The sequence below is a fragment of the Pomacea canaliculata genome, linkage group LG1 (genome assembly GCF_003073045.1).
Source record: "Pomacea canaliculata isolate SZHN2017 linkage group LG1, ASM307304v1, whole genome shotgun sequence".
NCBI classification, from domain to species: domain Eukaryota; kingdom Metazoa; phylum Mollusca; class Gastropoda; order Architaenioglossa; family Ampullariidae; genus Pomacea; species Pomacea canaliculata.
The window spans coordinates 5970718-5996646 of NC_037590.1; the positions used below are offsets into that span (position 1 = coordinate 5970718).

Sequence of the window (25929 nt, forward strand, 5' to 3'; positions counted from 1 at the left end):
ACGACTGGGACGACGAGGCGCTGGCAGCAGCAGCTTCCGGTCGGGACGGGGAGAGACTTCCGGCGGGTCAGAAGCCCGGCTTTTCAGGCGTGAGCAAGCGGCAGGGAGCCTGGACCTACGACTACGGACTCGGAGGCGGGAGGTTCGGCAAGCGTTACTATGGTGACTACGGCATCGGGGGAGGGCGCTTCGGACGTGACGTGGACCACGTTGACATTACAGACACCAACGACAGCGCGTGAGACAGCCGCTCCCAGCGTGGGTTGCTGCCCCTTAACCTGATGATGGTGAACAATGCACATCTGTCTAGCGCCACAGGTCGATCTCGCAAGCTGGTCGACTCTTAAACCTCCACAGCATTTCAATGTCTGCACTGCGTCTGAAAACCTTTTTTCTTTATTTTTTTTTTTCTCTCCAAAATTCGTTTCCGTCCTGTCAACAAAACCGCAAAAACCTTTCATTGTATCAGTATTTTATTGTCATTGCAGATCCACAAAAGCGTATCAATTCCACTGATATGAGGTTTTCACATATCAGGCAAGTTCTGCTTGTCAGTCAGAATAGTTATCACTTTTCGCTTGTTTATATACTGATTGTACTTAAAGAATAATTTAACTGGGTTACCACTTGAAGTTTCTGGTCATAATATATATATAGTCATGCTCAACTGATCTGCAGAACATACATGATTCGTTAGAAACCTTTTATCAGTCAGTAACAAATTGAAAAAAAAATCAGGATACTCCATGACGGACTAGTTTACATCAGATTTGCCATTGTTTAAAGACTACGGTTTAAAAACGGCCATTAGTTTAGGTGATAAAATTTAATATCGTTGTTGTCTTCATTTACACCACCTAGTCACCAGGTCGCGTACAACAATTAAAAAAAACATCCCTCCTGTAACAGCAACAATCGCGCTTTGTAAGATGTACATCGATGCGAGAGATTAAAGGGCTAAAACGAGATGAAGGTGTCGGAGTTGAGTGAGGCATGATGCACGTGAGCGCGGACATCTCCCATCAAGTCGCTGGGTGGATCGAGATGAACGGAAACATTGTCGACGGCGTGGAGTCATGGGCTCGATCATAGCCTACGTGGTTCGACGATCTGTTGGTAGAATGTGCCTAACATGCTCGTGGTCAAGTAATGGCACCACATCCGCTTTAGCAGATCACCTGGCTAAGTTATGGGCTGTAGTCTAAACTTCACTCCTCCTTAAAGCCCTGGGTCCGTAGTTAAGAAGCGAGGGCAAGTCGTTGCCCTGGGGCAACATGAGGAATTCAAGGAAAAGCTTCTTGTTTCCAAAGTTATAAAGCGGCATCCACACTCTGCAGATGGCGATTTTTTTTTTCTCTAGAGCTGTCATAAAGCAATGGCAGACTACGGAAATAAGATGATTTTCCTTCAGTTGACTTTGCCTGGGGGAAACACTTGCCCTTGGTTCATAACTACAACCCCTGTGAACGCAAGAATCATGCAAGAATCATGCAGCAAAGTCCACCACAACTGATGAAGTTTGCTTTCAGGGTTTTCTGTGACAGACATAACAGCAAGCTGCTGGAGTATTGAAACATATTCCCACCTTCACTCATGCATGGACACTCTAAAGCCTATCATATTGGTTGGTATATCCATGAGAAATTAGTATGAATAATGCATGACCAGGGTCTTTTCACATTCCATGGCTGCCTTATTTCGCATTAAATATCTTAGGCGCGCATATTCCAAGTTCTATAAACTCGCCAGTTCACGTTACCATGCACACAAAAGGTAAAATCAACATATCAACAAATTAACCATTGTATGCACGAATACCAAAGGTGACATGAAGTGGAGTGGATTACATTGCGATTTTTGTGCTTATAACCTGTCTGAACTGCTAAATATTTTTCTGAAGAAAATTACTTTTCAAATAGAAATCAGATTATGTGGCATGCTTCACCAACTGACCTGTCTTACACATCGTGACAACTGAAGGTTATGGCTTTTATGATGAACACACGAAAAAGTAAACATTGAAATAAATGAAAACAAGCCCAGCTTAAGCTAATGTTCCCCTTTTCCGTAACAAGACTTTACTTCCACAAAGCACACAAACATGCATATGATGGCCATATCACAAAAGTCTGAAGGAGATGAATTTTCAGATCAATCGTGGAGAAAACCCAACTCTGCACCAACAATATGGTGAGCTTTTTCTCATGCCTGGACACATCAAATATGTGACCATGTAATCAAACGTTTCCTGCAAAAGTAATAAATATTGGCCAAATGTACTCGCATATTCGACAGGTGCACTGCATTCATTTGCTATAGTTTCACTGACTGCCTCACACAAAACTACAAGAGCACTAAACCTATGCAGCCTGTGATTTTTGCAAAGTTCTCATACATGAAAGAGTTAAAGCTTCACCTTCTCCATGCAAAAAAAAAAATCAAAAAACAAAAACACACCTTTTTGGTTCTGGACTCTGGTAAACAAAAATGAAACACTGTAAGACACTGCAAAACAAAAGGTATAAATAAATATGGAAAATAAATGCACAGAGCAAACAATCCCACTTCATTTATTAAGTCAACCGCAAACATTTTTATATGAAAGGTTTTGTACTGACTGGTTCAATAAAGTAGAAACAAAAATGAGTACATAATACTGGACATTGCCAGCATGCACACACACACACACACACAAATTTAACTGGAATCGCACAAGCAATTATATCACATGTTCAGTGCATCCATATTTACATGCTTGTAGACTGTATAGTGCAGCAGAAGAGAAAATGACTGAGCCACCCATAGCATCTTATCCTCTTTAATTCCAAAAAAGCATCTATCAATATCTACAGTTAAAAGCTGGAGTTAAAGCTTCTGAGAAAATTGACTCCAAAATTTTTGAAAAAAAAAATCCAACTCTTGGAACTCTTCTTTTTAAAAAAAATATGCAGAGGGTTAAAAAAAAAAAGAAAGAATGTGAAAGTCATTCTGGGTGGTTGGGAAGATTTCCAGCTACAGGCCTCAACTAGTCTTAAACTAGGATATTTGTTTAAGTGCAAGCTACACAGGTTGCTAAACTACAACGCATTCTCAAGATTTGGTGTGTTGAAATAAAGTACAGAAACTAATCATAGCATATCAAAAGCTGCCAAATGTAACATTTCAATATTTCCCAGCAAAACAAGCTATTTAAGAACAATCGATGTAATTCATAGCATATACACTTTTAAGTGGCAAGCTCTAAGCTTGTTTTAGGCATTAAATTTGTTCAAAATCCAAACATCCAATTCAAAATGCAAATAATACCTTAAAAGCAATTCAATCTATCATATACATTTATTGTGCTGCACTGGATTACATCATCATGAAAATTTAATATCCTTGACTATGGTCATATATCACAGACTAAAGTATCAGAGCTTGCTTTAACAGGTTCTGTCTTGAAAATTTCTGATGTGTCACATAAAGGCATAAGAGGGGGAAAAAGCTTCCAAATGGTGTGTATCAAGTGTGAGGTATAAGGAAGGCAGGCGGTTGGTCTTTAAAAAGGTCACACCTGACATCTATGTCCATGGGGTAAGGAATCACTGCGCTGTGATGTGTCACAGTAAGGATGATCTGATGTGTCATAGTGTGCATCACAGTAAGACACTATAGCATTATAATGTAAATAATGCATGCTGATATAAAACTTTTATGATCTGATGAGGGCTACAATATTAACCACAGAAATTACATGAGAACAGTTTACATAAGAACAGAGACTAGGCGGTGACAGTGGTGGTGTGGGGGGAGGGGGGAAGAAAAGGTTTAGTGATTAGTCTATCCTAAAATATAAAACTTGAGACATTAATAATAACAGTTTGAAAACATACTTTCTGAGTAATTTACTGATCTTTGTGATGTGTCAAACAGCAAAAAGGCAGAGGAAAATTAACAAATACTAAAGGAATACAAAAAAACAGTGTGATCAATGTTAAAATACCTGGCAGGGACATATATATTGAATATTTCACAATCATTTAAGTAACTAAAATGAAACAATCTGTACACTAAGTATCCCACACTAATTACACTGCATTAGGTTTTAAAAATGCCAGCAACAATTCCCTAGCTACCAATCAATTACCAAAATATTGTATATTTCATTATGCCAATCATTTTAGAAAAACTATTTTAAAACTTTTTCAAATATGATTATGCAATTGTAACAAATTAGACAACTTTAACATAATTTTAAAAAATTACTTTTGGAGACTTGGTCAATCAGTTTAATCAGCCAACAACTCATTAAACACTTCCACTAAAAATAATACTGGTTACAGCATAACACAATACATTAAACATTACTTTTTCCTGTTCTGGATAAAACTGGTCATTAACAACACTAACCTAGTGACCACACCTCTACTTCACATGTATAAACATTTGTGCAATGTATGAAGCCACACATATGAACAGTGTTGACATAAAATAAAATTTCAGATACATTATAAGATGCCTTTCATTGTTGTTTGTTGGAACAGGCTAAATCATCAAGACCTGTAGTAAGTGAAACTAGAAAATTCTGAAAATTTTATTCTCGTTTTCTCTATAACCCACATTCTTAAGGCAAATGGCAAGTAAGGCGAGGACACAGCAACTAAAAGGCACAGGTCCACACAGTCAGGCTTCGCTGATATATTGCACTCATGTTCTGATTGGATATATGATCAGATAATCCTTTTATTATTATATAAGATTCCAGCCACCTTTTCTGTAGGACAAATGCTGAAACTTATCTATGGTTACAAGTTCACCACTTTATTGTGCATTTCTGTAGTGTTGGTGTGACACAGCAGATGCAAATCACACCATTTACAGTGACAATCTGACATTATATATAAATCTCAATATTAATCATACTGTTTTCAATATGTTAATTTTTCCAAGGACTATCTCTAAGTCCTTGAGTATCATTAATTAATAAAATTGTTACCTGAGAGATAAAAGAAAATTTGAAAAAAGCAGCATTTCTAATCTCCCTTATGTTGCTTAAAAGAAACAAAATGGCACAAAAGGCACATGTTTTAGATGTAATAAGAAACTTAGCACGTGAAAAATAAGTTTTAAAATTGGTTTAGTGACAACTGTGCATGAAACAATTATGCAACAACTATCCAAAAATTATTAGGATCCCTCATGAGACCCCTTTAACATCATTCATCTCTAAAACTCTCATAAAGACATGATTCCCTGAATAACCAAAGTTATGAGTATCCTCATTTTCAATATATTATAGTAACTAAAACTGAGCTGAAGAACTTGTTCTCTTCTTTCTCTTTAAGAAAACCACTGAGAGATAAAAGAGCTTGGACAGCACCAAATGCAGTATCCTTTGACATTATCCCTGCTGTCATTATCCGTTGCTGTCTATGATTCTCACAAAAGTACATTCGGCACAGACACAGTCCAGCATTGCTGTAAGCAACTCCTGTCTGCTTTCAAGTTGCTGCAATTGGCCAGAGGACTGCAGCGACTAGCATCTCCCGCAGACTCCCATAGCATGACTTTCTCAAATGGTGAACAGTATTCAGGGGCCATGATGTGGGATCAGTGGCTGCCCTGAATGCCACCTATATCTAGAGGCATGACTCGGTTCCTGGAATGAGCGACCTCTTTGTTTTGAGGTGACATCACTGGTGGAGCCAGGGGTGACAAGGTCACCATCTCCGGTGACTGTGGCCTATTTATTTTGCGTCCATCTTCATCATATAAAAATTCTCGATTCTGAAATGTGATGCAAAGACAAATGTATACATATTTATATGTGCACTGGGAAATAACTCTAGATAACTCCATATTAATGCTCTTCCATCTATTATGTATATTTTATATATATATAATGACCTGAATACACACATATGCCTATATATATACATACACACACATATGCTAACTCATACATGCAATCTTATATTAAAAAAATGTGGATGAAGATTTCCACCTGAAATATTTGGAAGTAGTATGCTTCTTAATTTTCCACAGTTAGTTTTGAATGAGGATGATTACAAGTCTAACAATAAGTGATAAGTTATAGCAATGCAATATCACAAATAACGTAAATGAGACGATAAAACAGTTTCTTTAAAATGCAGATGATTAATGTGATGGCAACACTTTACTGATTACATAAATCAAAGATGTGATAAAACTCTAAATAATAACTATGTATATAATTTACACTACAGTTTGTAAACAATATTTTGTGTCACATGCTTTTATAAAGGAGAAAAATCTGCAATATTTATCTCAGATACTGAGTCACAAACACATCTAAGCACATTAATTTACACAAATTTTATGTAATTTTATGCAACTTTACATAAAGCACTGGGATATGCTTTGCAGATTTAATAAGTACTGCTTCTGAAACTATTATTCATTATTCATAGTTCATGAAATTATTATGTTAACAGTATACAATTTTATGTTAATCTTGAATACTGCAGCTGGTTTTGAAAAAGAAAAATGCTCATTTCCATGATGGCTAAAAAAAGTCATGATAAAATAAGTCTAGTTACCAGAAATCATTCTGCAATTAGGTCTGCAAAGTCAATTTTTTTTTTTTTTTTGGTTGTTGTTGCTGCATCAAGCAAAGTTTTACCCTGCCCATGATTATATTGCTTGTGAACTAAATAAACATTCAGCAGAAGTAGGAGTCTCTAACAGCAATGTGGCTTTAAGCAAACGTATGAACATTTGAATATAAATACTTACTTTACCAAAGCAATACATATTTGTCTTTTTTTTACCTGATGTTTCATAATGAAACACATCATCATGTATTGTTTGTAGTACTCATGCTGTTTATAATGAGACTAATCTAAGTGTTAATATTATCATTTTCACATAATAATGTAATACAGGAAATATGAGCTATGACCAATACTAGCCTACCAATATTATAAGCATTCTTGGATTGTAAAATGGGAGTAAGGAATGGCATCACACAGCCCTAGCAAAGACCTTTCTCAATATCTGAATATTTCGTTTATGTGGCTTCAACTAAGCAGGAACTAGAAATCACAGCTTACTCTCATGGCACCTACCTCTCATCAAACAAGCACTGTGGTTTTATTACAGTAAACTTTCCTTCATACCTGCCTAAACAAGCTTACATGCAGTGAAGTACAAAGACAGTTTACATGTGGTGATCCTTTACAGCCATAAAAGCAAAAGCACCTCATGCCCTTTACGGTTTTACAGTTTGGAGTTTCTTACTCACCTAGTGACTAAACATGGATTTTCAATTATCAGCGTTCAATGGAACTGTACAGAGATAGTTGTCTATGTGAAAGCTATACCATGCAGTCAACTACAACATCCCTTTCATGCTGTTAGAAGGACATGCAGTGACAATAGGCAGAGTGAGACTATTATGTTTTGAATACTGGTATCTCAAAATGTTGTCCTATGTCCTACCTGGCTTTATAAACCACTTTCAAACTTACCTCTGAACTTGTTTCCATTCTATGTTATGACAAATTAACAGATACTATTAGTTCTTTCCACAATTCTCTTTTTTTTTAAAGGGCAGCGACAGAGACAGATCAAACAAAGCAATACACTGATAATGATCATGCACAGTAACAACTTTACCCGTAGACCAGGACATGCTACTTATACAAAGCAATGGGGTTTGCACAAGACAGCTAGAAGCGAGGGGAAGAAAGCCAGTTTGCAAGAGCTCTTCAAATGCTGAAGAAAACAAAGAAATACCTAGTCTATACTTGACACACTGAACTGAAAGAGAATGAAAGAGACAGCATGAAATTGAAAGCTAAAGATTCAGTCTTAAAGCATGAAAGAAAACTTTATGAAGATGTTTAGTATGAGTCTCCTGCATTCTCAAAGAGTAGAGAATATCATTCAGGCCAAAAAGGTTAATTAACACCTTGCAGAATAGGTTACCAGCCTTTAAAAGTCTCTAATTGTCATAGTTAATGTTAATGCATCAATATTTATATAAATATTTATTTGTTGTATTTAGTTTCTTACAAAATTCAGTTGGTCAAACCCATTTCTGAGTAAATACTAAACTCGAAATGTGCCATGTGCAAGGGGATGGGGCGATGAAAGTTGGCAAAAATAAAAATGGCAAAATCCACTAAGCTGATTAAAAAAAAATTTAATCAACTTTAAATGAATAACACAAAGAAAGCACTAAATGTTTTCGCATTCCTCTGACTTTTGGGAAGCAGACTGCTAATAGCTACTAAATATTAAAATGAAAGATTTTTTTGTGTTTTCTTCTTAAAGTCAAACTTTGACTGCTATGTTTATTTAAATGTTACATATTAAAACATATGCATCCAATGCTAATCTACTTGTAAACTGCACTAAACTTCAACAATCTGTTGCAGATCTAATAACTATATAAGAGTATAGATACAATATTGCTTACTTTAAACCCTCTTTCTCTCACATTTTATACTTTGCACCCTTAACCAATAGTTCAGTTATTTGATAATCAGACATAATTACACAATCAAAATGTTTAAAAGTGTAATGCTTATATTAGTTTTCTGAAAGAAAATTGTTATACAGCAGAAATCAAAATACATGTTAACAGCAATTGTGCTGCTTACATAAAAGTCATCAAAGAATTTGACACTGATTTAAAGTGAACTGAACACACAAAGAAAGCATAACAATTTATTTGTTTTTGGGGGTGGGGAACACAGTGGAGTTCTTACAAGAGGAAGATGTACAAACTCACCATTTGTAATTCCCTATTTCCTTCCTGGATCAAACTGTTTCTTTTCTTCCGATCCTTAGAAAGAAAAAAAAAATTCCTTTGAAATCTTTTTATCAAAATAGTCTTTATCCGCAAAAGTATTTTGCTTTTCTTTTTCACTTTAAGTTGCCTTACAGAGCAGACATTTACTCAGTTATCTTTACTTTTAGCATAAAAGCTTTAAAAAAGTTTATAATGAGATGAAAGCCTTACAAGATTTACACTATTGTCAGGATCCCAATGAGAGAAAAATAGTTTAAAACTCAATGAGAAAGTTTAGTCAATAAAAAATGAAATCCTGCTTCCATGGGGAAGAATTTATTTGTATTATCAATATTTTGCACTGTCAGGCATACATCCCTTACCTGAAAGGAGACACAGCAGCTGATGGGGATCCAGAAAATCAATGAGAAGACAATGATGCAGCCAACCACATTTTTACGGAAAAAATCCACTGCAGAGAAAATTAGAGCATTGATGTTGCTTTATACTTAGTATTTTCTTAAATTAAATAAGTGATTCTGTTGGAAGAATGTTGAAAAGATTACTCTGAGATGTGATAGCTTAAATCTTTATTATGAACATTTACATTCTTGACCATAAGGATAACTTTGAAATAAATATTCAAATTTTGAAATATGAAAAAGTTAAAATATTTATATGTTTAATTTATAAGATCAAACCAAACAAGCCTTATCTTCCCTTTGTATGCAGCAGCTAATGACATGAAAGACATTTTGTGAAAATAAGTCAGCTGTATATAGAACCAAAACATGGAATTCTATAGATTACACAATTCACTGTAATACTCACATACTCCATCAACAGTTAGGTTTTCAAACACATCAAACAGTCGCTGAATAACTGAAGACTCTGTTTTTTTGCAGGCCCCCTATGAACACATTAACAGAGATTTGAATGAAAGTAAAAACAGAAGATAATAATTTATATATAGATGGCACATTTAAATATACATTAGATGCAAACATTTATGCAATCATAAATGCTTGCATGCTCAAGACATAACATTCACTTTGATGTATACATAACACACATGCATGCATCCAGAATTTTAGAATCTTTTTTACACATATGTTAAAATCTTCATATTCTAAAGAAATACTTAAAATAAAGCATACTTCTAGACAATATCCGACTACACAGGGTCGACCGTTAGGCAAGCGACTCATAGGAATGTATGGCGTGCATTCAGCCTGTGGGCCAACACGGCAACATCGTTGACAGGACTCCGATTCTGTTGAACAGATAAGACTAAGGATGCATTTTCTGCAGGAAAATTTTTTCATGCAAGGTGCTTGTTAAAACATCTCACTAACTGCTTTCTCTCCTTCTGTCAAATCTTTCCTAAGTTATAACCAGAAAATGGAGCAAACTTGGACTATATTCCCACACATGTAACATATAAAGTTCTGTGTTGAGTATTTTTGAAATTCAAAGATTGTAGATAATAATCTATCAAAAAAGTTTATTAATAACTTTATTTGGCTAGACCACCCGAAATTCTTAAAAAAACTAATGTAGCAAATGTGATGATTAGTAAACAGAAAACCTCTAGCTGAGGTTTTGTCTTTCCCTCCTAAATGATCTAAATTTTCTTAACAGAATAAGATTATTTTGCTTCTGTATTAGTTTTATTAAAATACAATTACTGAAATAAACATTTCAAAAGAAAAGCTGAAAAAAGCGTTTCATTGAATAAAATGTCAAAGATTACAAGCAGGCAGATTTAGGTTAACAACAGAAAATCAGTTTTTAAAAAATAATATATAAGCCATGATTCAATTTCTCTGTGAAAAATCAAATTTATGTGACATTACCTCGATTACATGCGCAAGAGATTAGACCACGAGCCTCACAGAATGCTAGGCATGACCCATTTCGACACAATCCTCTGCCAAAGCGAAAAAGAGAAAAAGTGATATAGAGTAACACAATAGTAAAGAAAAATTCATATAACTGTAGCCCCAACACATGAGGTTCATCAGAATGACAAGCTTCACCAACACAGATAACAAGCAAGGCTCCAATATTTTACCTCATTGCATCTAGTTCTTTAAAAGCTTAAATAAACAAAAGAGAAGAACAGAAAACACACTGAAAGGCATCAAATGCATAAAATTACCAATGAAACCAGTGCTGAAGTTGGTACATTTTTTTAGAAGTATTATTTAGATCATGTTTAATGGATACTAGAACTACCCTTCATATACATATCCATTAATGTTTGCCAGGTAAATACTATCTATTTGCTGCTTACATCAGTGTCGGTGAAAACATGAGAGTGAAAATTACTCACTCATCAAGACATGTTGAGTTATCCAGTTTGTTTGCTGGTTCTGGACAGGAATAACTGTACCCAGTGGTTAAAGTTAAGCAAAAATATTTCAAATAAGGAAGAATTAAACTGGAGCAACAATATTCCAGAACTTATGAAATAATGTTTATAAAAGAAAAGCAACTTTCAGGCAGGAGAATGTCACAGCAACATTTGCCTCAAACAATCAACAAACAGCAAAAAATATTAGGCAGAGCTAACGTGGCCACATATATGCATCAGGAAATAATACCTGACTCTTTTATATTATCATTTAACGTATATTAATAAAACACTTTTTTCAAAATCAGATGTGCCTAAAGCAAGCATGTTTGATAGATCTCTAACAATCATAACATGCATGAACGTTTCCAGACAAGCATACACTCTTGAGCATCAGAATGCATAAATACAAACAACCATATCCAAAGATCTAACCACCCACACATAGGATATTTGCATTTTGATTCTGCAAGGCATGTTATATCAGAGGCAGATTGGCAGGTGAAGCCCTGGGGTGCTAGCTGGCAATTGAAGCAGCAGGGAAAATTTACCGGGCTAAAAACAGAAACAAGACTTGTTAATAGGTGTTTGAAAATTTACTGGTTGAATTATAATTTGGAAATGCAAAGGTCTAAATGCAGTAGTTGTAAAACCCCAGAATTTTATATGTGAGCATGAAAGAGAGAGAGAATGCGAATTATAACTAAATCTATAAATCATTTTTATGTGGAAGAAACATCAATATGCTATTTTCAAAAAAGAATGAACAGACCAACACAATAGTGAGAAGTAACTGCATGACTGCATGTGTGTGTGTGCACATGCATGTGAATGCACACATGCAAAGTACCTGCAGACAGAGCCATTGGAAAAACGACAGGCCTTAGTACAGCAAGGGTCAAGGCCAAATCGACCTATGTATCCAGCATCGCACTCTTCGTTATCATCTTTAAGTCCATTACCACATGACGTATTCTCTGGAGTTTCTGCAAAATGACAGGAAAACTAAAACATACATCAGCCCATACATTTCCTGCGAAAAGGTACAGAAAAAAATTAATATCCCCCTCTCAACCTATTAGTGGAAACACCATTCTGCACAGATTCCATACTAAGTAAAGATGCTAATACAAGAGACCAGATGGCGATCAAGGCCAATAGAATACAATGATGTAGGTGTTCTACCTTGGGGACCACTGATACATGAAAACAACTGTTTATTAAAATCACTTATGAAATCTTTGTAATTATAAAGACTTCAACAGACTTTGGATGCTCCACCAGCTTCCACTACTTTGTCCCCAAAACCAGAAACCATAAGGCTTGAATCAAATTCAAACTGATGTATTCAGTAATGCCATTAACATATCGTGGCATGGTAAGCCCTGTGCTAACGATGTCCTGGAAGTAAAATGTCTTGTTTAATTTGTTTATGAAGCTGTTTATGCACTGTTTTACTTACCACTGAAACATTTCTGAGCCTTTACAGCAAGAACAGCTCCAATGTCACGCCTGCTACAAGGGGAAAATTTCTGCAAATCAGTATAATTTATTTTGCTTTTAGGTTAACTCTAGCACATGAACACTGAGATAAAGTAAAAGGGATGATAACACGAATTTCTGTTCTGCTGTACAGATTCCATATTGACTGCCAGCATGTGAGATAGTGTTAGCTCACATGGTGCTAGTTTAACTTGCTGTACATTCCCTAAAAAATATCAGCATTTAAATAGTCTGACAAACTCCAAAACACCAAATCATGTTAACTCGATGCGGTCACTTCCCTTCCGGGGAAACTGGTCACCCCATCTAGGCCATTTTTTTAAAGGAAAGAAAACTAACCACACATTGTGAAAATATAACTGAAAATAAGTGTTTACAATGAAATTAGATAGAAATGAACTTTTTATACCTTTAGGCAATAGGATATTTGTTGTTTTTTTTTAAAAGAAAATTGATATATCAGCTTGCCCAAAATAGCAAACTATGTTTCAGAAGTAGTCACAGTGAAAGTTTGACATGTATGTAAAGAATTTCAGTCGTTAGGTCAATTCGTAAAACTTACATCATCTTAAAGCAAACAGAGATTATCCAGAAATAATATATCAAGGAAAGTAACATAATGAAATGATCCAGCTTTTATATGCAACTGTTATTTCCCATGTAGTATTTGTATTCTGCAGATTAAAAAAAGTGTTGTCAATGCATGTCACAGCACAGCACATCACTGACTGCAGCAAGCCAGAACATGTCAACTGAGTTTAAAATAACATTATCTAACAGGGAAAAGTCTGTAATTAAACTATGCTTTACAATGAATATCTCAATGCATTTATTTCAAAAAGTGAGATGCTGTTTCTTGGATCTGCTCCATGATTAGTCAGTGACCATGATTAAAAGATCTCAAAGTTCCATCTTTGAATGTTTAAAAAACAGACAAGAAAACAAACTGCAATCATGCCATGAAGGAAAACTGCAAAGGCATATGAGTGGATAAACTAAAATTTAGCAAAATATGACCATTTTGAAAAAAAAAATAAGAGCAGGATAAAAGAAACAGCAGGCAATTGTAAGGAGAATAATAATTTACTGTTAATAAATAATAATTTACTCCATCTGTTACACACAACCCATACTATTTACAGCAAATATTAAAAACATTAAAGTGTGTTTTGAAAAAATGTATGTGAAGAAGGAAGGAGAAGCCAAGTTTATATTTTGGTGATGGCCAAGCTGGCTCAGGCTGAGGGTTACCATAATGACAGCCAGATTTTAATATGACCAGCATACATTGAGGGAAGGTGCCATGAGAAAGTGTGACTTGAAACATGCTGTAGAATGTGCCAACTATGACTGCATTCAAATAGAATAAAATGTTTATGAAGGTGATAATCTCTCAGCAGTTAGAAGACTTTTATCTAAAATTCTAAGCAATAAAATTATGTTACATTAGAAAAAAGACTAAAAATCAATAATTTAAACAAAGTGTTACTTTGATAATGCTTTTTTTAAAAATAAAGTACATAACCTTAATTAAAATCCAAGATCACAATAGATCATATACTGAGCATGCAGATGCAAACTTACATTCTTCTCTGCAATCAAAAGGTCTGAAATATGGTTCATTAAAAGTATCAGAACTATATATATCCAAGTGTTTGCAATGCTACTGTTCTGAAAAGTATCTTTAATGCCAAAATAAGATTTTATGCTTGTCACACCTATGCTGTATTCACTGTATTCATGGCATACCAGTCATACAACTAGCTTCAAGAAAGCCTCAAAAATTACACCTTCTTTTCATTTTCAGTAGTGAATTCAGAATGTCCGTGTTGTCATGATCTGATAATGATCTAGCAGAGCTGTAACTTACATCATTATTTGTGTCATAGCCAGTGACGGAATAGGCATACATAAGGTATTTGCCATTATTGACCACTGCAGATGGAGAACAGCTGCTGGTGTCAGGGTCATGCTCAGCGCCCCAGTTATGACCTGTCCATTTTAAATCACCACATTCATGTCAGAAACTAAACAAAAATGTCAAAAGTGTTTTTACTCTCTTTTTTTCATGCCATGATGCTAAATACATCATGCTTATGCTGTTGATTTGCCAGTTTTTATAATCTGCATGACAATTACACCTGAAGATAATAATGTACCACATTCAGTACTGCTTTGCATGATGATATTTAGTGTTAGAAATTGGATGTTGCCTGACATTAATAAAACAGTATTATCTGACATTATATCTGACATTAATATTAATAAAACAGTATTAATGAATTAATAAAGAATGCAGATCTCTCAATTTACTCACCAAGTTCTGCTCATCATGTCATACAAACAGCATATGAAACAAAGCAAGACAAAGGCAAAAAGCATTAAAGACCGAGGCAAGATCAATCCTTGTTCAGCATCATCAGGAGCAAGAATTTTCTTAATTCAAGATTCCAATTAATTTATTATTTCACCCTATAGGGGTACTGAGAAAGCAGACAATTTTCATAAAAATGTCCCATGACTACGAATCTTTTTCCCTCTCATACATCCACCACCATTATTAATCTCAAACTCTCTCCCTCTTAAAATGACTTTATTTCACATGCATTTTGTTCAGGAATACAAACACCCAAATAATACTAAATTATTTTTAAACCTAATAAAAGAATATGATTGCAGCTTAACCAGTATGTCCTCCCACCCACACTAACTTGGTTACTTCAGAGAAGAGCCAGTCATATAAGAAATACACACCAGAGTTTGTAGGGGAAGAGATAAAGAGAGCAGATTTTATAATGCTAATTTTACAATGTTAGTGGTAATAATAAAAAAAAACCCAAAAAAAAAAACACATTCTTGCCAAAATCGCTACTCCTCTTCCTATTACAGTGATAAATCCCACTTGCAAAATGTGGATGGAATAGTATACAGAATCTGCTGTCATCCAATGAATCTGATGAAATCCTCACAAGGCTTCTTATATCCCTAACTTCTGTCTCCCCCTCCAGGACTGTATGATCTCCACCCTACCCCTCATGCTGCACATGCCCTGTGACAGGCCAGTAGAAGACCTCCCAGCCAACACTTTTCACAAACCTTATTTGCAGAGCTGGTCAGCATGATATGAGGTCATGCAGACTAACTCATTGACCTTACTAGATAACAAGTTTTAGCTGCCATGGAAATATGAAATATATCACACTGACTGAAACACAAATAACTATTGCTTTCTATTGGTGCCTCCATCTGTAACATATTCCAGTGCATCTCACCATGAGCTGTTACAAGCTCTGCCTGTCGTGTAAGTACGGTTTCACCAGTACTATCCTTGGAAGAGCTCCATCCTGTGTTAAGAGCTGTTTCTTGCCCATCGATAAAACGAGCTGCAAACCCATTAACTACATTATCGTTGAGCACAAATATAAAGTCCAATACAGCATTAAGACACAATATAACACAGAATGAAGATGAAGATCTCACACCATAAGGATTCAGGATAACACATTAATATAGCATGAAGATGAGTATGACACACCACATAGATACAACACAACATGATGATATACAGTAGGAACAGACAGACATGAAGCTAACGATAAATATACGTTAAGGACAACAGTGCACAACACTTGTTTTTATAGAAAAACTACAAGCACTAGTGCAAATTTTCAACAGAGATAACAAGAGCAGAACAAAGCATACAAACTAAACCACCAACACAAAGCACACACAGAAACATAGCAACACAAAATAACATAAACAAAAGAACAGCAACACAAATTAGACAAACAAAAATAATGCAACACAAACTGCGTAAATAAAAACAACACAACAAATCACACAACCAAAATCCTTCAAAACCAAACCTACTAAGAGAGCACATGCCACCGACAGATCCCTCAGTAGTTGGGGCGATGTAGGCTAGTCCCAAAACATTGTTGTCAAACTTTTCATAAGTAAACAGGTGTGCCACACAGAACTTTTTGTACTCTAGATTGTGACCAAATGCCTGTGAACATAATGATTTGATATAAACTCCACAAATCAAATGATGAATAGCATCAGAAAAGCATGATCACAACTGCATGCTTATTCTTGAAATATAAGTATTATTACAATGAACAGGTAAAAGACAGGGATAGTAAAAAAACAGAAAATCTGAAACTATTGTTTTCCAATAACTGGAGCTGATGAAAGACCACACTATCTTACACCTGCCAAAGGTTTGCACCAAAAGGTTTAGCGAATAAGCCTTCTCTTATGCTGAACCCATACTATGGCGCTCACTGCCATTCCCAGTTCAAACTATTCAGCTTGTACCAAGTTTCAAAATGGCATTAAAGACTTTCTCACTTTGGAAATACCTTTTGCAGTAACTCCATTCTTGCTGTAGTCCTGTCATCCATGATTAAGATATGTGTGCATGTAGCGAGGTGAGAAAGAAAGTATTTCAATTTTACACCCTTCCTCTAGCAGTTATAGTCCATATTCATAGCCTTGTAGTGTGAAGGGCAGAAAGCTAGGCCATGTTCTGGAATTTCGTGCTCTACAAGCATTCTATTATTATTAATGCAGATGATGTAAAAGTAAATGCATGTGCTACCTGTACCTACTACATCTACACTATACTCAAACACATAATGATGCATGTGCATTTAAGAATGCACATAAACATGTGCACATGCAAACATGTTTCCAAGAGAAATGTTTCTTGCTCAAATCATCTCAGATGCAAACAGCTATTAAATTATGCAAAAAATCTAAATCTTTAATGTCTCTCCTCTAGTGCTTTATTTTGTTTGCCATCAACAAAAACAATATATAAACATCCATTTTCTAAAGGCACTGAAAAGTGAGCGATGCAAACTTTTTTACCTGCAGAAGTTTCAGAGGGTCCCAATCGCTTTTAGCTGCATTGTAACCATTGTTACTGGCGTTAGTCTCAATCTTCATCTGCCCATTTTAAAAAAAAATCCCAACATATTGCAAATTTATAAATGAACTTCAGTAAGCACACTTTCACAACAAATTTATGTAGAACAAAAAGGTAGAAGAGGTAAAAATTTATTTGGCCACATTTCATTGGTGTTGATTGTTGTCTTTTTTGTAGTACCTAAGATGACAATCAACACCAATGAAATGTGGCTAAATAAATAACTTTACCTGTTCTACTTTTACTAAAACATACAACAAATATTTTGGATCAGGTTAGCACAAAGTACAAATAAGTACCGGCACACAAAATTAAGTTTTTTATAAAAAGAGAATTTTTGTTATTTTCTCATGAAAGTACATGAAAATACGAAAAAAACAAATCAAAACCTAAGTTTCTATCTTTGTCAATATGAAGTTCGTGATTTGCATCACACTGGCAAGCAATTTTAAACTCTAACCCTGCTAAGTTGCACACTACATTATCCAGCAGAAAATACTCTTTCACACTAATCAATGTAACCACAAAGTATTTTGCATGTGGTTCAGGCTAAGTAGTTTCAAAGTCGATAGATATTTTGTGTTGTCTTTAATTGTGATTTAGAACCGTTAAATTCCATTAATACATTTTTACCAAACATCGATGATTTAATTTAATATGTATATATCAATATCTATGCAAAAGCTTGCGAATGAGAGCACAAATACCGACCCAACCATCAGAACATGTCACAAGGCACATGGAAAATGTCCACCATGCAGCTGCAGATTTTTGTGTTCGGTACCACTTATCCTCACAAAATACATGCAATTCTGATGGTCACACAAAACAAATTGTCTGTTCAACAGACAAAAAGTTGTTCTTTATGTGATTTAAAAGTTATATTTCTGTTCCTGATACTTGATAAAATATGCTGACTTAAAAGAGCGATTTTTTTTTTTGGTATGCAAGAGCCTGCATTCTACCCTCAGAAGGCCACTGTACCAGTACCTAGTACAAATGTTACAACATATGCTCTTTATCAACAACAACAACAAAAAAAAAACTTCAAAGAAAAGAAATAAAGGATTAGAACAACAAACAAAAGCATCAGCAAATACTACCATGTGCAGGCATAAACCTTATCCCTCACCTCGGCCAGTTCAAATCCCATGCCTGAGATTTCATAATCAATATTCCACACAGTGTTGCGGAAGATTGCATCTACTCTCTCCATGACTCCTGCCTGAAAGAAATACTCTGCACATCACGAACACAGCCACAAATAAGGGGCAACTGCCATTACTCTCTTTATAAATTCATGCACAAATTGTAAATAATTGTATTAGCATTTTCAATATTCTTCTTTAGAAACAATAAGCCCAGACCACCTTCTTTAAAAAACACTTTTAACAGCACTAAATACCTTTAAAATATCAGACTGCATAGGTTACTATAGTTTACATCTACCACCACTCACAAAGGGACCAAAAAAAAAAAAAGGAAGAAAAGTTGTAGGACCACTTTCAATGCTACAGATTAATAACACCAAGCAAATTTTTTGTCTCTATAGGTTACAGTGCAGTAGAGGTCTATGATTTCAAGACAACTACCACTAATTAAATCTTACAATGTAGGTTGCAGTGCTATAGATGTTCCCACCGCCCATGTATTGAAAAATTTGTGATCAGCAACTGCCACCATGCGACATGTGCTCCAGCTCTTTGGTGTTTCACGCTTTGTCCTAGCATTAGACTCTGTTGACAATAAATAACAAAATACTTAGAGTGTCTGTATCAACATCAGCTTAAGCACAACAACCTCAAAAAGAGCCCTTATTCCTAATCCATCTTCAACCTTTTTGGATATAGAGACTGGAAAACTGTGACAAATGGTTTATGTCATCAGATAGAAAAATGATGATCTGCTCAAATTTTATGACATGATATGATATACTTATCTACTATCTAGTGCACCCTGCTTGACAGACGTACCTTTTACTGTTCTATGGCCTGATGTTTCTTCAAGAAAGGAAATAAGAAAGAATGTAAATAAAACAAAAATTAAAAAACAAATCTAATATTGAAAGTATATATCAAATATATCATCATGATATTGAGTTGACAGGCTAGCATACAATAATTTTATAATTCTGGGAAGAAATTCAGTTTAAATACAGGTTTTCTATAATAGATACAGTTTAGTGAAAGTTTATGAAAGATGTAAAAATGACTAGTTACACCAGGACATGCGTAAATTGTTGCTTGAACAATTCATATATTTTGCTGCTATTGAAACTGCTTGCTATGTTGTCAACTAATCAGCTTAAAGATTATGACATTGCATTTTACACAAAATCTAAGATATCTTCAGATTTCATCTTAAAATAAAAACTGTTTTGATAGAAGACGTTTGATGTTTTATCCTAAAGACAGAAATTTTACCTGGATACTTGATCTGCTGTGAAGGCAGTCTGGCTCTGCATTTCTGAATTGTCTCCTTTAACTGGTCGCTCCTCATACTTTACACCACAGAAGGAGTTCCTGAAAGAAAACATCATCCTATTATTTCATTATATTATCTATGGTGATACAAAAGAGAATGCATTCACACTCATGCATTTACTTCTTTTTTTTTTTACGTACAGCTTGCAATGCCCTGTGGGAAAAAAGTGATGAACTATATTATTAGAAAAAGTAAATTACCCAGGCTTTTCGTTCTTGTCCCAGATGATGTCAGATGAGCGATATGCTATCATCTTTCCACGCTCTCCCTTCTGTTCCTTGGCAAATGACGCAATGCATCCTGGAACAAGCAAACTTGATATTTCCATACTCCCATTCTGATCTATGAACTCAGGTGACCAAAGTCAAGCAGTATGCTCTACTTCTCGACTGTTTGATATTTCAGCTGCTATGTAAAAATAAAGTACAAGCCCAAATGTTAGGGTACTCTGCTATGGTTTCAGTCTCTGAGAGTTAATAAATAATAATAATAATAAATGGAAAATTTGTAAAGCCCATACTCACACTTCCCAAGGAACATGCTCTTAGCACTTAAGAACAAGAATGAAACATGGACAACATACGAGGGACAGGAAAACAAACAAATAGCATATGAACTATAAAACAATCAACAACGGTACTAAACGAAGAATAAAATCAAATACAGAAAACCCAAAGACAAACCAAATAAAAAAATCAAGAGCTGAGAATAACATGATATTGCAAAAGGAAGGGTGTGAAAAAGGACTAGCATTATGGGAAAGGTTGTTAGGAGTAATGTTTACGAAAGGGGAGCATTTTCAGTGCACGTTTAAAGGATTCAATAGTGAGTAGATGGAAAGGAAGAGAATTCCATTGTTTCGCTGCACAATAACTAAAAATCCAGTCGCCATATGTTGTTGTTTTGGTGACAGGAAGATTAAGAAGACGATCATCAGATGAGGAGTGGAGTTGTCTTGTTGGACGTAAGGGAAGAGCAGCTCGGAGAAATAATCAGGGTAGGTGCCAACAAAGAAATTAAAGCACTGTACAGAAAATTTGTACTGGATGTGAGAATGGATGGGAAGCCAGTGCAGAAAACGAAGGAGAGGGGTGGCATGATCCCGTGTCCTAGATCTAAGCACTACTTATTACTTATTACTTGTGTCCTAAAAGAACATACCTCGATGGCATACACTACACCACCATATTTGATGGTTCCAGTAAAGACACCCTCCACAAAGTAGCCATGAACTTCTGACTCACTATTATCTGGCAGATTGAAAAAAAGGATGTAAACAATAAAAAAGATTTTAAAAATAAAACAAGATTTGAAAAAAATTTAAATGCCAACATTTAAAAGAACCTATAAAATAACGTTCAACAATAATCATACTATTAACGGCAAACAATACATTTTAGATAAATTATGAAATGTACACAATACAATTATTATTTGAACTAGTCACTTTAGTTCCCTCATATCAACTTAAGTAGATAAGAGCACTCAACAGACAAATATTATTGCCATTTATTAACTTACCATTGCAGGTTCCAACAAGGAACTGGTCCTTCTGAAAATCATGAATGATGGATTCTTGGCCATTGTTCATAACCACAAGTCGAAATGTAGGAGAAAAGAAATTAGTCCTAGGCTGAAGATGGCATATAAAAGTTCTGTAAAATAACAGTAAAAATTAATACCAATTTTCAATTCAAATCAAAACCATATTGAAAAAATACTTAAAATTTTCAATTAAATTCTATATTAGTAAATCAACATTACAATTAAAAAAAAATGAATTGATCATTTTGTTAAAATTACACATCGCTTGGTAGATACAGAGATATAAGTTACTCACTGGTTGAACATTGACAGCATCACAGTTCTGCTAGCTTTGTCCAAGTGGTTATCATGGTCAGCACTTCTTTTTGCTCGGTGTTTGATGCTGTGTGAATGCAGCACCTCATAGTACCTAACTTTTTCTTCTAATACTCCTGCAAAAATACAAAGAAAATAATTGAGGAACATAAAGGTTTTTTAAAGTAGTAATATTTTTTTAAAAAAGCGCAGTTGGCAACTAATTTTATCAGAACCTACGTCTAAAAAGGTAAGTCTAAATTCTAGGAATTTGGCAATTTATTGATATCTGATGTGAAATGAACTGGTAGGGTAACTAGAAAGTGGGGTTTAAATGATCGATACTGAATTTCTGAGATATTTCTACTTACAATTTTTAGGTTGCAGAAGAATTGTTTGCATATAACAGTTTCCAAAACACAGCTCCTGAACATTGTATTTTTTGGTGTAATCTTGTGCCAAGAAAAAAATACTGACACTAGTTTCTGACATAGACCCATCTGAACAGAAAAGTGTCATGATGATGATGATGATGATGAGGTAGTTTTATAGCGCGCCAGTATCCGCATCACAAAGATGCGCTCAATGCGCGGTGATCCCAGCAGCCACCAAACTGCAGGTCAAATGAAAACTTCAAAAAAGTTTAAACAAGTGAGTCTTAAGATTTTTCTTGAAAGATCCAATACTATCAGACTCCTTGGTCGAGAGGGGAAGCGAGTTCCACAAAAGCGGGGCTACATTGGAGAAGGATCTGAAACCCGCAGTCTTCTTGTTAGCATTCCCTGACTGAACACTCGGTCGTTCAAGTCTGAAGTGTGCTGCTGAACGAAGGTTCCGCTGGGGTTGGTAACAGCGAATGAGTTCTTGCAGATAGACAGGCGCAAGGTCGTGAAGACAGCCATAGGTTAAGGTTAACAATTTGTGCTCAATTCGCTTCTCCACAGGAAGCCAATGTAGGTCACGAAGTACAGGAGTAATATGGTCAGTTGTTTTCTTTCCTGTAACTATCCTCGCAGCCGTATTTTGCACTCGCTGTAGCCTCGACAACTCGCTCTTTGAAATCCCCCAGAGGCAGCTGTTGGCATAGTCTAATGTAGAACCGATGAGGGACACAGCAACTGCATTTGCAGTCTTCTTATTAAGACTGGGTCGGAGTCGTCCAAGAGTGCGGATATGGAAATAACATGCCTTGACTACAGAACTGACATGATCAGACATAGAAGATTGTCAACATAGAGTCCAAGGTTCCGTACGGAGCTGGAGAGGGGGATTCTAGCTTGACCCACTTGGATGGAGTCTAGAGAGACTTTGCTAAGGCTAAGCTTGGAACCACATAGCATCGCCTCTGTCTTCTCATCATTAAGCTTGAGTTTATTCCTCAGCATCCATGACTTGACCTCTAAGCAACAATCTTCTACAGCACAAACTGCCTCACTCACCGACTCACTGTCAGTACTAAATGAAAAATAGAGTTCAGTGTCATCTGCAAACATCTTACGGTTCACATTATGCTTCTCAATGAGAGGACCAAGCTGAGATGTGTAAATAGAAAATAGAACCGGGCCCAAAACAGAGCCCTGCGGGACACCGCACAGCAATGGAACTGTCACTGAAGAAGCTTGATTGACCATCACCCTTTGTGTGCGATCACTGAGGTAGGAATGGAACCACTGCAAGGCGGAACCACCAATGCCCACCTCCATCTGGAGACGAGTCAGAAGAGTGGTGTGATCAATGACATCGAAGGCCGCACTCAGATCAAGGAGGACCACAAGAGTCACTTTCCCTGCATCCGCACTACACAGAAGATCGTTCATAAGACGCAGAAGGGCTGTCTCACAGCTGTGCTTGGGTCTGTACGCCGACTGGAATTTATCCAATAAGCTGTAGCGGTCCAGGTGGAATGTCAACTGCTGAGCAACGACACGCTCCACAAGTTTCGAAACAAAAGGCTAATTCGACACAGGTCTATAGTTTTTACACGAGCTCGGGTCCAAGTTGTGCTTCTTTAAGATGCAATGCTGGGGTACCATTAGTGGTTTTTGAGACTGGCCAGCACAAATCTGATTATAGCTTGCAATCTGCAAGGATCACAGAAAGCTTGTAATAGGCTAAAAGGATAGAAGAAAACAGATTTATGGTAGTTCGATCCTATTTTTAGTAGAGTAGGACATGTGCTTTGTTTACAAGGATCTGTCTAAGACACTCTACTTCTAGTACAACTGGATTCAACAAATGATGGAGGAGGTTCATGAAGTTTTGCAATGACACTCTTCTATTTTTCTGACTGTTGGCCTGAAAACTTCTTTGGCACTAATTGCAGTATAGAAGCATGATTTGCCCCATTGTTTTCTATTATTTAAGACCAATATGATAGTTGAGTGGAGTGTTTCCTAAAGTAAAAATTGATAATATGGTCTATTTGTTTCTTTACTATTTCTTCTTATTTTGTCTGCTTTAAACAGCAATGTTTTCAAATATCTATAAGAGTATTATGTGACTGATATAATCTGTATGTGCCAGAAGTGATAGTTCCAGAATGTTACAACTAATAAATTAAAAGAAAAGAGTATTCCTAATTTTCTTCCTCATTCCAGGATGCTAAGAACTATAAAGTACAGCGGAATCCCACTTAATAATTAGGGCAAATAACACGGAAGAGTACAGCCTTGCAGGGCGGCTATTTTTAGTGACAACTATGCATGATGCAAAACATAAATCTTTCTCGACCCCGTTTCTTCCGTTCTTCTGATGGTTAATAGACAATATGAACAGCTTTTATGCAACTGACTTTAGAGAGTTCCGATTTGGTGAACAGAATGTTCACATTTTCGACAGCAATATATGTAACTGTTTTTACCGTTAATTTTTAGACATGATGTTGAAATTTCGGTTTGAATGCAATGACCACCATCATACACTGATGATGATATAGTAACTTAACTCAATGAGACTGTCGAGACTACGGCAAAATAAAAAAAAGGAGTATTGTTTATGTAAGTTCTTAAAAAGGATGCGAGATCGAGAAGTGAAAGTCGGATGGGGGGGGGGGGGGTTAGGGTTTGAATAAACTTCACGCCGACGTGTCTTAAGTATTAAAAATAAGAATTAAATAGACCTGATGCGGCGCGGCAAATTCCTCTACCTACACAAAGCACTCATCGCTAGGTCATCGTTTTCTGAAATAAACTAATTAAGTTGATTTCACCATGAGAACGAATGAGAATACAAAGTCTCTTAACATTAATTTAAAAATTCAACTTACCGCGTGACGCGGAAAGAAAGATCGTAACAAGCAGAATCTGTAAGATGTATGGCATTTCTCCCTGGTAAGATAGTAGAAAATTTAAATAGGAAAGGAAGTTTTAACAGAAACGGGAAGCAATGATCTGTCATGCTAGGACGCCGACAGGGTTTGTTGTCAGCGGTTCTTGTCTTGTCTCGTAGCAAGCGATGGTTACACGCGCTGAGAGTAAAATTAGTACCAGGGGGTACACAAAAACTAATGACGTCAATGTTTAGCGCTCGTCAAAGGTAAACTATTTTTCATTTTCTGGAATTAATTTGCAAAAGTGATAAGGTTATGAGCACATACTCTTTTTAAAATCAAAATATTTTGAATTATTAATGACTTATGTAAGTCACTAGTTTTGCAAGTATTTTGAGTGCTTTAATTCCTTCGACCCTTGGTAAACTCGACCACGCACAAACCGAAAGTATAGCCTATATATATATCCGAAACCACGTTCCGTGATTAAAATAAGTTTTAAAAAGAATTTTAAAACATACTTTTATTTGAAACGAACTACAAATGGTAAAATATATTTTCCTTATTGTGTTCCTCTAATACATATAACAAAATATAATAAATGTGTGAGCTATGCATGGTCGATCTGTATAGTACGTGATAGGTGTTCCTCACACTTTGTTTAATTTTATTTAAAATTATTTCACATAATTTAAGAAAATCCCGAGACCTGATTTTAACCTTTTCGGTGCATGTCAAATAAAAGTGTGTTTTAGAAATTTTTTTTTTTACTTATTTCAAACTTT

The 25929-nt window shown here is 35.6% G+C and overlaps 1 protein-coding gene across 5 annotated transcripts; it reads right to left on the reverse strand.

Annotated features, from left to right (window-relative positions):
* Positions 1-455: 455 nt before the first annotated feature.
* Positions 456-25330, reverse strand: LOC112561901 (ADAM 17-like protease). Of its 5 annotated transcripts, none has more exons than XM_025234776.1 (25): positions 25142-25329; positions 21878-22013; positions 21559-21692; positions 21199-21287; positions 20238-20337; positions 19977-20075; positions 19527-19553; positions 19163-19289; positions 18686-18778; positions 17496-17573; positions 16491-16629; positions 15893-16003; positions 14938-14943; positions 14491-14612; positions 12580-12649; positions 11968-12103; positions 11571-11672; positions 11097-11159; positions 10618-10691; positions 9919-10034; positions 9593-9671; positions 9145-9233; positions 8762-8815; positions 7494-7512; positions 5615-5769 (listed from the first exon to the last, which is right to left on the reverse strand). In XM_025234776.1, the coding sequence occupies exons 8-25, from the start codon at positions 19199-19201 to the stop codon at positions 5750-5752; spliced, it is 1410 nt and encodes a 469-aa protein (XP_025090561.1). In that variant the 5' UTR covers positions 19202-19289; positions 19527-19553; positions 19977-20075; positions 20238-20337; positions 21199-21287; positions 21559-21692; positions 21878-22013; positions 25142-25329; the 3' UTR covers positions 5615-5749. The 5 variants fall into 5 exon arrangements, with proteins under 5 accessions (XP_025090538.1, XP_025090545.1, XP_025090561.1 ...); XM_025234785.1 differs by lacking the exon at positions 7494-7512 and adding an exon at positions 7762-7785 and having other exon boundaries at positions 5634-5769; XM_025234753.1 differs by lacking the exon at positions 7494-7512 and having other exon boundaries at positions 456-5769.
* Between the last annotated feature and the right edge of the window lie 599 nt (positions 25331-25929).